Source organism: Equus quagga, unplaced genomic scaffold (assembly GCF_021613505.1).
Source record: "Equus quagga isolate Etosha38 unplaced genomic scaffold, UCLA_HA_Equagga_1.0 165024_RagTag, whole genome shotgun sequence".
Lineage (NCBI taxonomy): Eukaryota > Metazoa > Chordata > Mammalia > Perissodactyla > Equidae > Equus > Equus quagga.
The window spans coordinates 1-16,516 of NW_025797219.1; the positions used below are offsets into that span (position 1 = coordinate 1).

General features: G+C 37.1%; 1 protein-coding gene across 1 annotated transcript; it reads left to right on the forward strand.

Moving 5' to 3' along the window:
* Positions 1–600: 600 nt before the first annotated feature.
* Positions 601–10,340, forward strand: LOC124233235 (putative uncharacterized protein C10orf88-like; the record flags this gene model as incomplete). Its single annotated transcript, XM_046650401.1, has 4 exons — positions 601–704; positions 1,098–1,190; positions 3,514–3,720; positions 9,889–10,340. Coding segments are annotated over exons 2-4 (704 nt in total), but the record flags the coding sequence as incomplete, so codon positions are not given.
* Positions 10,341–16,516: the final 6,176 nt, after the last annotated feature.

The following is a 16,516-nucleotide window of genomic DNA, read 5'->3' on the forward strand; positions in this document are numbered from 1 at the left end:
TCTAGATGAGCTTTCTCATTTCTGTAAATGTGGAAATATGGAGCTAATAAGGGGAGATGACTCGGTGGGGGTCCTACTAGTTGGACTGTTTAGACTGGAGAGCGCAGTGCTTGTTGCTGCTTTTTGGCTTTCTCCCTGAACTCACAATGGTCTGTTTTCCAGAATTGAGTCTGGCAGTCAGTCTGGAACTTAGAAAACATGTTTTTGGAAAGAAGCCCATTACAAATGGTGCCCGGCCCAAGACTGTGCCACACCGACGTGTGTAACCCCTAATTCAGCATGTTGTAGTTTGGTTTTTCTCTAGGCTTTTATACAAAGATTCTACCCTGATTTCTTCTTAATGTAACTCAAAATATGGACCGTTTTGTATACTGTGCATATTGAAAATAGTAGCTACGTTTATTAAAGTTTACTATATCTCTGTGCTACATGATTTGATATAGATTATCTGATTTAATTCTTTCCCACAGGCAGAAACCAGTGCTTATAACCAGGTCACTTAAGTAGGGGCCCCCAAACTCTGTCCTTTACCAGACAAATTGAATCTCAGGATTTAAGTAATGATCTGGAAATAATTCATTTTTAAATGTAACTATTAAAAATTAAAATAATTTAAATTCTATTTTATTTTTAGTGAACATGAAATTATTCTCTACAAAAAATATTTAAAATTGGAGTCCTCCACTCAGGCTTGTAAAATAAAGGTAAGTCATCACTAAATTTTAACTAATTTGACAACTGCAAATGTTTTTGTATAATTTGTACTTATTTTCTGTTGGTTTGGTAATACAGTTAATCCAACTTAGTTCTTGGTTATCTTTATATAAAACTATTGTGTCAAGATAACCACAACCATGTTTGGCTTTGTTGTATTAAGAAAGATGGAAGGGAATTAGAAACGTCATAAAGAAGAGCTTCTAAAAGTTAAAGGGATTTTGGACTGTGTCTTAAGTGTGAAAAACGTAGAGGTGAATTTCAGTGATGTCGCTAGAGTCCAGGGGAAGGGTACTGGGCTGGAAGTTGTAGGCCCAGAATATTAATTCTGCTTTGTTGCCTACCAGCTGAGTGACCTGGGGCAAATCTCTTTATCTCTTTAGGACTACCTCATGGATAAACTAGAAGACTACAAAAAATAAATCCTTGCCATGTACATGAATGTTTGTGGTATCATCATTCCTAACAGCCAAAAGGTGGAAAAAATGCAAATATCCATCGCCTAATGAATTGATAAACAAAATACAGTATACTCATACAATGGAAAAGTATTCAGTCATAAAAACAATGAATTATTGATACATACTACAAACATGGATGAACCTTGAAAACATTATACTACATGAAAAGTTGGTCATAAAGGACCACATTGTGTATGATACCATATCTGTGTAGAAGGCCCAAAATAGGCAAATCTATAGAAACTGAAAGTAGATAGTTATTGTCTAGGGCTGGGGAGCAGGAGGGGAGGGGAGTGACTGATCATAGGTACAGGGTTGCCTTTTGGGGTGATGTTCTAAAATTGTGGTGATGGTGTGGTGATTCACAACTCTGTGAATATACTAAAATCCATTGAATTGTGCTTTAAATGAGTTAATGGTTTGGCATGTGAATTATATGTCAATAAAGCTGTTTTTAAAATTTTTTTTAAAAAGAAATAAATCTTTATAATCTTGTTATCGCCGAATTACTTCATACAGAGTTATAAGACTTGAGAATAAGGGGTCGGCCCAGTGGCACAGCAGTTAGGTGTGCACGTTCTGCTTTGGCGGCCTAGGGTTCACCAGTTCAGATCCCGGGTATGGACATGGCACCACTTGGCAAGCCATGCTGTGGTAGACGTCCCACACATAAAGTGGAGGAAGATGGGCACGGATGTTAGCTCAGGGCCAGTCTTCCTCAGCAAACAGAGGAGGATTGGCAGCAGATGTTAGCTCAGGGCTAATCTTCCTCAAAAAAGAAAAGACGAGAATAAGAAAAAAATAAGTGATTTTCACAACAGGCAGGTAGCAAATTTACAGAATTGATTATTCCAAAATATTGTTTTAGATAGTATATATTAATAGCTTCCAAATGTATTTGAATAAAGTAATTCATTCATTCAACATGAAATATTCATTCAACAAATATTTGAGTGCCTACTGATGCTAGATGCTCTACCAGGCATGTAGGAATTAGCAGTAATATAATAAACTGGAATGAGTGCCCTCATGTTGGTTGTATTTTCTAGTGGGTAAGACAGAAAATAAGCCAACTCAACAAGTAAAATAAGTACTATATTCAATGGTGAGAAAGGCTATGGGGATTAAAAAGCAGAAAAGGGATAGTAGAGAGATTAGGAGGTAAGTTATAAATTTAATGAGGAGATTCCTTGATTGTTGCCGACAGTCACCTCTTTGGTGCCACACTCAGAGTTCTTGGATCATGGGTCTGGTTTGACCTGTGTCTTCGTGTTACATATGGTTCTGTTTGTGTCTCTAAAGGTATTTTTTGTAACTGTTCTGTGGAAGTACATGGGAGTGCAAAGGGTTGTTTCATCGAGAGAAATCTTAGGGCTTGCTAAAGCTTGTTCTGGGGCAATAGCATATGAAAGTGAAAGATAATAGTTACTGATGCATATTTTTGAGCACTTAGTGGTAGGTGTTGGGAATTTTAACACATAATCATCAGGCAACTATGTGAAAGCATTGTTACTACCCTCCCTCATTTTATTTCTGACTGAGGTTTTGGTCTTTGCTCAGGGTTGCACAGGCTCTAAGTAGCAGAGTCATCATTGAACCCAGGTCTGTCTGATTCTAAATCCTGTTCCCTTTCCACTTTGCTACTCTGTTGTCCGTATCACACACAAAATGTCTTTTGGTTCAGAAACATGGATGAAGTGAGGCACCAGAAAGCATTGGACAGGACAACACTTTAGAAGCCAGAAGAGCTAGGTTCCAAGCTTGACTTTTACTAATTGGGTAATCCTGTCATAAGTTAGAAAATCACCCCTGACCTCATCTTTTTTATCTATGAACCAGCAGGTTATGTTAGACCATCTGGACTTTCCTTTATAATTCTAAATTCTAAAAGGCTGACATATTTAGTATTTCAGTAAATACTTTGAAAGGGCTTCTGAGCAGCCTTATTTTGTATTAAATAATAGTATAGCTGGCTATGGTATGTTAAGGTCTCGGATTGGTATAGTTTATTTTTATTCCTTAATTCAGTAAATGAAACTTTATTTTAGCCGCTTTTGTATATTCTATGTACTTTTTCCGTCTAAAAATAACATTTTTTTAAATGTAAATTGTTCTTCTGAGCCTCATAATAAATGGAAATGCTGACCATTACAATTTTAGGGAAAACTTAAAAATGAAAATGTATTTAAAGTTTATATTTGCTTTCCTGAATACTTCACTATTGCTAGTTTATACAAAAAAGTGACCTTAAATAGTGATTTAATATTTTTTTTAATATTTTTATTTTCTGGAATAATATTTTTTAATATTATTCTGGAACTTTTTTGTTTTGTAATAGTTGCTCTCCTTTGGTGAAAAGCAGTGTGTGTTCATCAGTAAACTTGTCGTACACTTGAAGCCAGTTTCAGCAAATTCTTCAACAAGCCCTCAGGCTCTAGGATCAAGGATAGACCTTGACAGGGTCCAAACCATCATGGAGTCCATGGGGTCTAAGTTATCACCTGGAGCTCAGCAACTGATGAATATGGTTAGATTGCAGCAGCAGGTAAGTAGAAATAAATTTCTTTCCAGATACCATTAAAAATGTCAAAATAATAGCTTTTTATAAGGACATGTAGCGACTTAAATGTTTTGTTTGAACTTTTACTCTTGATTTATTTTTGTTTACTTTTATAAAATAGCATTTGGTACACCTACTCTCTTACAAAATATTTTTGTTACAGATCTTCACAATTTCCCATGAATTCACTCACTCTTTCATTCAGCAAGTGTTTATTCGGCACCTTCTCAGTGAATAAGGCACTGTTTTGAGCATGTTAAAAGGTTCAAAGATCATCTGTCAATAGCCTGTCTTTAATGATCTCTATGGTCTCATTTTATCTAGGCCTTTAAAGAAGAAGTGTGGGATTAGGCAAGTAAATTTGGAGAGATGCAGTTTGAGAGAGAGAAAATAGTATGGATTAAATCTTCAGTACTAGAAGAAATAGGATATAGCTAGGAGATGAATAGAAGTTCATTTTTCTTAAGTGAAGAAGTGATAAAGTTTAAAGTAGATTGGGACTGGATCATAGAGGGCTTTGAATGCTATTTTTAAAAGTTTGTAGGTGTTTTTGACCTACATTTTAAGAAATTCCAATTCACTGTTATGTGTAAGATGGATCAGAAGGAGAGATGAATCAGTAGAAAGGGAGACTATAAGGAGAGCAGCTACATGTTCTTTCCCTCATCCAGATGAAAGTTAAAGAGGGTCTAAAAGTGGACATAGTAACATGATGGTGGATTGAGAGGTGCTAAAACAATGGAGCGATTAGGACTTGACAACTAAGTTAATACTGATATTACGAGAGAAAAATAGTGTCAGACGTGAAATTGCAGTTTTGAATATGGCAATACCAATAATATAATGTAAGTGGAACCCAAGGGAGGAGGCTACTTTGGGAAAAAGGAGTTTAATATGGGGAAAATTGAGTTCCAGATGTGAATAAAACATTACCTTGGATGATGTGAGCATTTGGAAACAGGATTGGGGGTGGTGGAATGGAAGGGAAGTTTGAGAGATGAGAGATGTACCCCTAGGAGATGATAAGGAAAGTGGTGAGAGAAGATGCTGGAGCAAGGAAGAAAGATCCTCAGAGCAGCTACATTTGGTAAGAATATAGGGAGAGGAAAAAGGAACCAGAAGAGTGGAAGACAGCTGTGTGATAAAGTAGCAAGAGAAAAGATTTGTCAGGAGACCTGAATTCAAGTTCTGCTGCTGACATTATTAGTTCTGTCTTACTTGGCATTACTTCATCTTTTTGAGGAATTTCTTCATGTTTATGATCTAAATGATAATACTGCTAAGATCATAGGATTAATGTGAACGTTTGAAAGAAATAGTACAAATGAAAAACTCATGTAACTTTGTGAGATTTACCAATATTAATTAAGTACAAATATCGTTGAAGCAGTGGGCAGATATAGGAGAGTTGATGATGATTATGGAAACCATGGAAAGGAGAGTTTCAAAAAGAACAAGGTCCATACTTTTTTTCCTTTGATGAGGAAGATTCACCCTGAGCTAACGTCTGTGCCAGTCTTCCTCTATTTTGTATGTGGGTTGCTGCCACAGCATGGCTGCTGATGAATAGTGTAGGTCTGCACCCAGGATCCAAACCTGGGCCGCCAAAGTGGAGTGTGCCAAACTTAACCACTAGGCCATAGGGCCAGACCCCATACTTTTCTTTCTCTGGTACCATTATCTCATCTCATTACCTCAGGAGGTTCCTAACTGGTCCTCCTGCTCCACTGCAATCCGTTCTCCACAGAGCAACCAGAATGATCTCAAAGGGTAAATCAGACTTGCCCTTCCCCTGTGTAAAGCCCCCTGTTGCTTCCCATCACACTCAGAATTAGTCTAGATTCCTTACCCTGGCAACTAAGATCTGGGTCCTCCTTGCCTTCTCAACCTCATCTCCCACCACACTTCTAGATGCCTTGCTATAGACATTCAGGTGTGTGTATTCCCTGCTTATCCAAATGTGTTCCCACCTCAGGCCCTTCACACCCTCAACTGTTCTCTTTCACCAGAATCCCTTTCCCCAGAACTTGGCATAGCTGGCTTTTTCTTTCTATTCAGATTTCAGCTTAAATGTTACATGCTTAATGAGACCCTCTCCAACCACTCAGTTTAAGTTAGCCTTTCCCTCCAAATCTATATATTTTCATCAGAGCCTTCTTGGCTATTTTTGTTGTTTATGTATTGGTCTTTTTATCTCATTAAGATATAAACTTCACGCAAACAGGGACCTGGTCTGTCTTGTTTATAGCTCCAAATAAATATACAATATATATTCCCCTTGAATTATCAACTAAGTACTCCTTGGAGATTTTCAGGGCATCAGTTTGAATAATGATGAGATGGAAATCAGATTTTGAGGAATTAGGTTGTAAATGGGTAGTTGGAATGGGGAAGTATCCCGCGTAAAATGGATTTGTTTCAAGAATGATAGAGATAATGAGCCTGCCTCGGAATCCTTTGGAATGTTTATAAAGTGCAGATGCCTGGCCCTCACCAATGATCTGCAACCCAGAGGGTGGGATCCAGGAATCAGTATTTTAGATAGGCATCCCCCAGGGAGTCTTAGGCATAGTGTAGTTTAAGAACAAATGTTTGAGGGGAAGAATCCAGTGGAGATAGAGATTGAAAATGTAAAAACAAGAAGAAATTAGTTTTTTGCACGAGATTTTGGCAACATTAGAGGAGGTTAATGAGTTAAATAAAATCAATTCATGGACTGATTTTTATGTTTTAAAAACTTAACTTTGGGAAAAAAAGTAACATGGATAGTAGTTTTTTTTGCCATGTCTTTAAGTTGTTTTTGGTTTAATTCCAGAAGTGTAATACATTTTCTTTGCCATGAATTTCAATCAATTCAGAAGTGTGTTAAGTAAATCGTAAAAGTGCTTTCCCAGCTTTCAATGTATTCCCCAGCTTGGTGTGTATCCTTCTAGAGTCTTCTATGCATATAGAAACACTACAAGTCCTCCCACACAACATATGTGTGATAACTTGCTTTCCCCACATACACGCTAAATAATTGCATATGGGAAAATTTGGGGAACACCCTGGGGAAGAAAGGTGATACAGTTCAATCTTCTTTTCAACATGCTAATAAAAGACTTCTTAGTGGGGAGGCTGTATTTGTGGAATGATTCTTACAGCATATACCTGGTCCTCTAGGACTGCTTATTGTTAACAAACCAGGAATCTATGGAAAGTCTCCCTGAAAATGTCATGTACGCTGTGTAAGTATTTGTTGAGTATCAGGTAGGGATGTTCCATGATCAGTACTGCTCCTTCTGTGGAAGTGCTGTAACCACACACGTTGTTTGGAACCTTCATAGATTAATTTGGGCAGGACCTGTCCTGAAGGGGAAAGAAAGGACCTGGGGAGCTGCCTTACAAGCCCTGGACCTCTCCCTGCTTCACCTGTGCCTTGTGATTAGCTATTTTCTTGAAAGTTTTGTTCAAGTTATTTCTTATTTCCTTGTATTGGAAGTTCAGGTTTGCTGGCTTTGATTTGTTTTTGCTTTAGCAATTTAGAATAATTGAATAGTTGTTCTGTATCAAAGTGCCTAGCATATAGTTAGCATTTAATGTCATCTGAATGAAGGGATGTGCCCCATTTTCTCAAAGAAAATATATTCAGTTATTCAAGATTTACACTGTTTACTTTTATCACCTTTGGAATAAAAATCTTTTTTCTTGCTTTTTCAAGGTGATAATTATTTGTATTTTTATAATAAAACAAGTTAGTCTTTTCAGAAATCCTACAAGATGTTCAGAGATAAACGCTTAATTTTTCAGAAATCTAGGGATATATGTGCACATCTATGAACTTATGTGTCCACACATATACATAGTTCTTTACATATTCATATATAAGTATATGGACATAATTCTACATAAATGCTTTCATGTTCTTTTAGGCTGCTCTATAACCATTTTCCACATAACACATGACACAGACTCTAGGCAATAAGTATATATAAATTATTTTATACATATTCCTCTGCCTACTTTCAAGCGGGTTTGATGTGCCTTGCCAGGCAACATAACACAGCAAAGAAAATTAAGAATTAAATAGAATCAAATGAAAGGAAGCAGAAGAATGGCCACAAGCAGCTAAAGTTGGTTCATTTACTGTACTGCCACATAGACTCACTTGTGAATTTCTTGATATTTAATACCAAGAAAAAAAAAATCACCTTAAGAGCTTTCATCTGAGAAAAATATGACTAATTTTTATAATCAGTGAATTTCTTATAAATAATCAAAATATTATGATGTATTAGAAAAGAAAAACTCCCATAGCAAATACCTTATTTGCATTTGGATTTTTCTGTTTAAAATTTCTGCAAAATTTAATTGTCACGTACAATTTTGACATTGATTCCACTGTAAATATGATTGCTGGTTGTGTAGAATTTTCAGTTTTCTATCATAAAGTTTTTTTGCAGTATTTATACCAGTGCCAAAAATCATTGAGCTTTGCCATTATGATTGAGTAAAGCTCCTTTCCTCCAAGTTGTCTAATTTTAAAATTTTGTATATATGATTGTATATAGTTCTTCATCTTCTAGGAATAATTTAAAGTTTACTTGAAACTTGCATTCAATAGAAGAAGATAACATTTCTTTATAAAGAGCATTCCTCCAAAGTGCCATTCAGTAAAAGAAGTTCCATGGGGACTCTCCTGCTCCCACCCCACCGGCTTTCCTGGCTCTCATTATTCCCCTTTCCTGCTTTATCTTTCCTTAAAGTAATTATCACCATCTTCATCTACATGTTGTATTGTCTGTTTGTCTTTGTTGTCTCACTCAGCCTGCTCCCTTAGAATATAGGGTCCACAGATCAACAATTTTTGTTTTGTTCAGTGTCTTGTTTCCAGTGCCTGAAACAGTGCCTCACACAAAGTAGATTTCTGGTAAATATTTGTTGAATGAATGAATTTTGGACTGACTTAATCCAGGAATCATTTTTTTTAATATCTGAAAAATATATGGACTGAGTTTCTTTGGCTAATCTTGTGTAATACTCTTCTCAGTCTCTCTCATTAGATGTTGAGCAACAATGAGTATAAGACGATATCCCCCTATAAGAATCCCTAGTAGAGTTCTGTGTTTGGAATTTAGGATAGAGCCATATAATTAACAGTTAGCTAGACTATATAGAGGTAGTTTTGCTTTTCTCTTGTGGAAAAATTGAAGAGCATAACAAGAACATGCACACCTGTATAGGAGACACTGTAACCTCCTCTCAAAAGTGACCCAGAATCTTCTCAGAAAATAACATAGCATAGCCAGTTGAGTTGAGGCAACAAAACATCACCTATTATCCTACAAATTATTAAAGCAGACATAGCCAAAAAGTAGCTCATTTTCATCAGTGAAAATGTCACATATGTACCCATAGAACATCTGGTGTATCCTCCATGAAAACTAGTTGCAAAAGATATCCTTAGGTTGGCTTACCATTTGTGAAAGTTGACAGATGATATTTAATTCTATGAAAATTATTATTGTGACTCAGTTGAAAATACTACATTTTATTACTATAAATTAAGGGGGCCTCTGTAGTAGAAACATTAAAATATGCCAGTGCAATTTTACTAAGTATGCTAGTATGTATTTTAATATTTTCTTAGGAAAAACAACAGTGAAACGATTAAACGCCCTGACTCTGGGGGCTGGCCCCATGGCCGAGTAGTTAAGTTCGCGTGCTCCGCTGCAGGTGGCCCGGTGTTTCGTTGGTTTGAATCCTGGGTACGGACATGGCACTGCTCATCAAACCATGCTGAGGCAGCATCCCACATACCACAACTAGAAGGACCCACAACGAAGAATATACAACTATGTACCGGGGGGCTTTGGGGAGAAAAAGGAAAAAAATAAAATCTTTGGGGGAAAAAAAAAAAAGCCCTGACTCTGGAGTTAGGTGGCCTGGGTTCATGTCCCAGTTCTGCCACTTACTAGCTGTGTTACCATGACCAAGTACCTTTAGCCTTGGTCTCCTCAACTTAATTTTTGGATAATCATTGTGGCCTGCTTTATACAAATGTTTTGAGGATCAAATGAGTGAGTGCACATTGCCTAACTCTAAATTACTCCAAAAGTTAGCTGTTATTATTATTAACAGTACTAGTAACATTTCTGTATTTACCTTGCTTAGAATTGTATTCCCATTGGAGAGCAGCTTCAGTCAGTTTTGGGAAATACTGGACACAAGCATATGATTGACCTACAATCATCGTCTACTTCAGGAGCCTTCAGCAAGTCATCGTCCACACCTTTTCCTTTTAGAACTGGATTGACATCTGGAAATGTGCCTGAAAACTTAAAAGCTTACATTGATAAAAGTACGCAGCCACTTGGTGGAGGAAATATTACAAACCTTGAAGAGCGTAAAATTGTGCCGCAAAACCATTCTCTTCTTGAGAATGATCTTAAAAATGCAGTATCTTCTTTCCTATCAAAGAAAGCAAGTGACAACTCAAATATACCAAATTCTGAGCTGCTGCCTTTTCTCCAGAATTTATGTAGTCAAGTTAATCATCTCCGTGTGGGACATAACACCAAGTGGCCGGAAAACATCACCAAGCCTGGGGAAGGCGTTGGTGTTGCGTAAGTATTTATTTTAAGAAAATGTGGTTTAGATTTGGTACATAGGAGAATCAACTGGAAGAAAACAAGTTTGTTTCAGTAACTACTGCCTGAAAATGTTTCCAGAGATAATTTTAGGAGCTTTTACATTTTACCATTAACACTTAGAGGAAGTACATATTCTACAGAGTAGAATGGATTGCTTTGAAAGAAGTAGCTAAAACTGGTGATGTTGACCACTTCTCAAGCATTTTATGGAAGGGGTACAAGTGTCCAAAAGAAGTTGGAGTAGAAAGTTATCTGTGAGAATGAAGAGGGAGTGCAGGAACAGTACTATGTACATTTTTTCCCTGATTTTACTAAATGAGCCATTGTAATGGATTTTCTTTGTAGATCATGTTTGACCTGGCTAATTTTAGAATTATCAAAACATTTTTTTTTTTAAAGATTGGCAGCTGAGCTAACAACTGTTGGCAATCTTTTCTTTTTTCTGCTTTTTCTCTCCAAATCTCCCCAGTTCATGGTTGTATATTTTAGTTGTGGGTCCTTCTAGTTGAGGCATGTGGGATGCTGCCTCAGCGTGGCCTAATGAGGGGTGCCATGCCCGTGCCCAGGATCCGAACTGGCGAAACCTTGGACCATCGAAGCGGAGAGCACAAACTTAACCACTTGGCCGTGGGGCGGCCCCTAGAGTCATCAAAACATTTTTAAGCTCATAATTATTTGTAGGTTACAGGCCCTTATTCCCTGATCTCATAATTCCAATTTTTTGGCAATCCTGGTTTGATTGAGGGATGGCTAAGTATTTAGTATATTCCCCATCCTTTATGTAGATGTAATGTGTCATAATATTGTACTAGACTGGAATTCTGAACTCCAGTCATAGTCCTGGCTTAACTATTTTGCCTTGCTGTTTAAATCTTTTGGCTTAGATTTTTTTTTTTTATTGAGTTCATAATAGGTTACATCAATGTGAGATTTCAGTTGTACATTATTTCTTGTGTCACCACATAAGTGCTCCTCTTCATCCCCTGTGCCCCCTTCCCCTGGTAACCACTGAACTGCTTTCTTTGTCCCTGTGTTTGTTCGTATTCCACATATGTGTGAAATCATCTGGTATTTGTCTTTCTCAGTCTGGCTTATTTTGCTTAGCATAATTCCCTCCAGGTCCTTCCATGTTGTTGCAAATGGGATGAATTTGTCTTTTTTTCTGGCTGAGTAGTATTCCATTCTATATATATACACCACATCTTCTTTATCCAATCATCAGTCACTGGGCACTTGGATTGTTTCCATGTCTTGGCTATTGTGAATACTGCTGCGATGAACGTAGGGGTGCATATGTCACTTTGGATTGTTGATTCCAAGTTTGAGTAGATACTCAGTAGTGGGATACCTGAGTGATATGGTAGTTCTGTTTTTAGTATTTTGAGGAATCTCCATACTGTTTTCCATAGTGGCTGCATCAGTTTGCATTCCCACCAGCAGTGTATGAGGGTTCCTGTCTCTCCACACCCTCTCCAATATTTGTTATTTTTAGTCTTAGTGATTATAGACATTTTAACAGGGGTAAGGTGGTATCTTAGTGTAGTTTTGATTTGCATTTCCCTGATGATTAGTGACGTTGAACATCTTTTCATGTGTTTATTGGCCATCTGTATATCTTCTTTGGAAAACTGTCTGTTCATATCCTCTGCCCATTTTTTGATCAGGCTGTTTGTTTTCTTATTGTTCAGATGTGTGAGTTCCTTATGGAGATTAACCCCTTGTCAGATATATGATTTGCAAATATTTTCTCCCAGTTGGTGGGTTGTCTCTTTGTTTTGATCTTAGTTTCTTTTGCTTTGCAGAAGCTCTTTAGTCTGATGAACTCCCGCTTGTTTATTTTTTCTTTTGTTTCCCTTGTCTGAGAAGACATGGTATTTGAAAAGATCCTTTTTAGTTCAATGTCAAAGGGTATACTACCTGTATTTTCTTCCAGGAGTTTTATAGTTTTAGGACTTATCAAGTCTTTGATCCATTTTGAGTTTATTTTTGTGTATGGCGTGAGATGATGGTGTGCCTTCATTCTTTTGCATGTGGCTGTCCAGGTTTCCCAACACCATTTATTGAAGAGACTGTCTTTTCTCCATCATATGTTCTTGGCACCTTTGTCCAAGATTAGCTGTCTCTAGATGTGCAGTTTTATTTCTAGGCTTTCAGTTCTGTTCCATTGATGTGTGTGCCTATTTTTGTACCAGTACCATGCTGTTTTGATCACTATGGCTTTGTAGTACATTTTGAAGTCAGGGATTGTGATGCCTCCAGCTTTGTTGTTTTTTCTCAGGATTGCTTTAGCAGTTTGGGGTCTTTGGTTGCCCCACATGAATTTTAGGATCCTTTGTTCTATTTCCATGAAGAATGTCATTGGGATTGCAGTGAATCTGTAGATTGCTTTGGGTAGTATGGACATTTTAACTATGTTTATTCTTCCGATCCATGTGCATGGAATCTCTTTCCACCTCTTTATGTCATTATCAGTTTCTTTCAATAATGTCTTATAGTCTTCATTGTGTAAATCCTTCACGTCCTTAGTTAAATTTATTCCTAGGTACTTTATTCTTTTAGTTGCAATTGTAAATGGAATTGTATTCTTGAGTTCTCTTTCTGTAAGTTCGTTATTAGAGTACAAAAAAGCAACTGATTTTTGTAAATTGATTTTGGACCCTGCAACTTTACTGTAGTTGTTAATTATTTCTTAGTTTTCCAATGGATTCTTTGGGGTTTTCTATATGTAAGATCATGTCATCTGCAAACAGCAAGAGTTTCACTTCTTCTCTCCCTATTTGGATTCCTTTTATTCCTTTCTCTTGCCTAATTGCTCTGGCCAAAACCTCCAGTACTGTGTTGAAGAAGAGTGGTGAGAGTAGGCACCCTTGTCTTGTTACTGTTCTCAGAGGGAAGGCATTCAGTTTTTGCCTATTGAGTCTGATGTTGGCTGTGGTTTTGTCATATATGGCCTTTATTATGTTGAGGTAATTTCCTTCTATCCCCATTTTGTTAAGAGTTTTTATCAAAAATGGCTGTTGGGTCTTGTCAAATGCTGTCTCTGCATCTATTGAGATGATCATGTGCTTTTTATTCCTCAATTTGTTTTTGTAGTATATGACATTGATTGATTTGCGGATGTTGCACCGTCCCTGTGTCCCTGGTATAAATCCCACTTGATCACGATGTATGATCTTTTTGGTGTATTGCTGAATTCAAGTTACCAAAATTTTGTTGAGGATTTTTCCATGTATGTTCATCAATGATATCGGCCTGTAGTTTTCCTTTTTTGTGTTGTCCTTGTCAGGCTTTGGTATCAGAGTGATGTTGGCCTTGTAGAATGTGTTAGGAAGTGTTCCATCTTCCCTGATAATTTGGAATTGATGGAGAAGGATAGAAATTAAATCCTCTCTGAAAGTTTGGTAGAATTCCCCAGGGAAGCTGTCTGGTCCTGGGGTTTCATTGTTTGGGATGCGTTTGATTACTGTTTCAATCTCTTTCCTTGTGATTGGTCTATTCAGATTGTCTGCTGCTTCTTGATTTAGCTTTGGGAGGTTGTAAGAGTCTAAGAATCTATCCATTTCCTCTAGAGTATCCATTTTGTTGGCATATAGTTTTTCGCAGTATTCTCTTATAATCTGTAGTGTTTCTGTGGTGTCTGTTGTTATTTCTCCTCTTTCATTTCTAATTTTGTTTATCTGAGCTTTCTCTTTTTTTCTTTGTAAGTCTGGCTAGGGGTTTGTCAATTTTCTTTATCTTCTCAAAGAACCAGGTCTTTGTTTCATTGATCCTTTCTACTGCCTTTTTTGTTTCAATAGCATTTATTTCTACTGTGATTTTTATTATTTCTCTCCTTCTACTGACTGTGGGCTTTGTTTGTTGTTCTTTTTCTATTTCTGTTAGGTATAACTTGAGGTTGCTTATTTGGGATTTTTCTTAATTGTTAAAGTGTGCCTGTATTGCGATGAATTTCCCTCTTAATAGGCTTTTGCTGCATCTCATATGAGCTGGTATGGGATGTTATCATTTTCATTTGTCTCCAGATATTTTTTGATTTCTCCTTTAATTTCTTCAGTGATCCCTTGCTTGTTCAATAGCATGTTGTTTAGTCTCCACATCTTTGTCCCTCTCTTAGCTTTTCTCTTGTAATTAATTTTTAGCTTTATAGCATTGTGATCAGAAACGATGCTTGTTATTATTTCAATTTTCTTAAATTTATTGAGGCTTGCCTTGTTTCCAAACATATGGTCTATCCTTGAGAATGTTCCGTGTGCGCTTGAGAAGAATGTGTATTCTGCTGTTTTGGGATAGAGTGTTCTATATATGTCTATTGAGTCCAACTGGTCTAGCTTTTCATTTAATTTCACTGTTTCCTTGTTGATGTTCTGTCTGGATGATCTATCCATTGATGTGAGTGGAGTGTTGAGGTCCCCTGCTATTATTGTGTTATTATTAATATCTTCTTTTAGGTTTGTTAATAGTTGCTTTATGAACTTTGGTGCTCCTGTGTTGGGTGCATAGATACTTATGTGTTCTTTTTTATTGATGGAGTGTCCCTTTGATCATTATATACTGCCCCTCATTGTCTCTCTTTGCCTGTCTTATCTTGAAGTCTACTTTGTCTGATATAAGCATGGCAAGGCCTGCTTTCTTTTGTTTCCCATCAGCTTAGAGTATCTTCCATCCTTTCACTCTGAGCCTGTTTTTATCATTGGAGCTGAGATGTGTTTTCCAGAGGCAGCATATTGTTGGGTCTTGTTCTTTAATCCATCTCACCACTCTGTGTCTTTTTATTGGAGAATTCAATCCATTTGTGTTTAAGGTGATTATTGATGTTTGAGGGCTTAATGCTGTCATTTTATCACTCATTTTCCTGTTTTCCTGCATTTCCTTTGTTTCTCATCCTGTTTATTCTGGTCTACCAATTGAGTTACGTAGTTTTTTATGTTGTTTCTTTGTTTTCCCCTTATTTATTATTGTGTCTCTCCTCTGCTTTTTTGTTTAGTGGTTACCCTAGGTTTGTGTTCAGAATCTCGTGTATAAGATAGTACATTTTCTGATGACCTCTTCTTTCCTTAGTCTAAACCAATTCAGTCCCTTCCTCGTACTCTCCTAAGTTGTTTTTCTTGTATTTTAGTCTATCTTGTGTTGTGAGTTTGTAGTTAAAATGACAGGATTATCTTTGTTTTTGGTGTTTTCCTTCCCTTTAGCTTAATGCTATAGTTGAATATTTGCTATCCTATTCTCATTCTGTCCTATTTATCTACTTACTCTGTGTTTTGTGACCCTTTCTGCCTTTTTTTCCCCCAGGTATGAGGGCCTTCTTGAGGATTTCTTGTAGGGGGATCTTGTGGCTACAAAGTCCCTTACCTTTTGTTTATCTGGGAAAGTTCTTATTTCTCCATCATATCTGAAGGATATTGTTGCTGGATAGAATATTCTTGGCTGAAAATTTTTGTCTTTTAAAGATTTGAATATGTCATTCCACCTTCTTCTATCATGTAAGCTTTCTGCAGGGAAATCCACTGAAAGTCTGATAGGGGTTCCTTTGTAGGTTATTTTCTTCTGCCTTGCTGCCCAATGTCTTTCTTTTTCTTTTTCTTTTTCTTTTTTTTGCTGAGAAAGATTCGCCCTGAGCTAACATCTGTTGCCAATCTTCCTCTTTTTTTCCCTCCCCAAAGCCACAGTACATAGTTGTATATCCCAGTTGTAAGTCATTCTAGTTCCTCCATGTGGGATGCCACCACAGCATGGCTTCATGAGCAGTGTGTAGGTCCATGCCCAGGATCAAAACCTCAGGCCACTGAAGCAGAGCATGTGAACTTAACCACTCAGCCACAGCGCCGGCTCCCTCCCCCCAGTGTCAAGTCTTACATGGTGAGAGTATTGAAGGCTATGTAGTATTGGCAAAGGGACAGACACGCAGATCCATGGAACATAATAGAGCACCCAGAATGGCCCCACACAAGTATGGCCAACTGATTTTTGACAAAGGTGCAATACAGTGGAGGATTGTCTTTTAAACACCTGGTACTGGAGCAATTGGCTATCCAAAGGGCAAAAGGTGAACTGTGACCCGAATCCTCATACCTTATACAAAAATTAACTCAAAACGGATCATGAACTTAACTGTAAAGCATAAAGCTATAAAACTTCTATAATAACATATA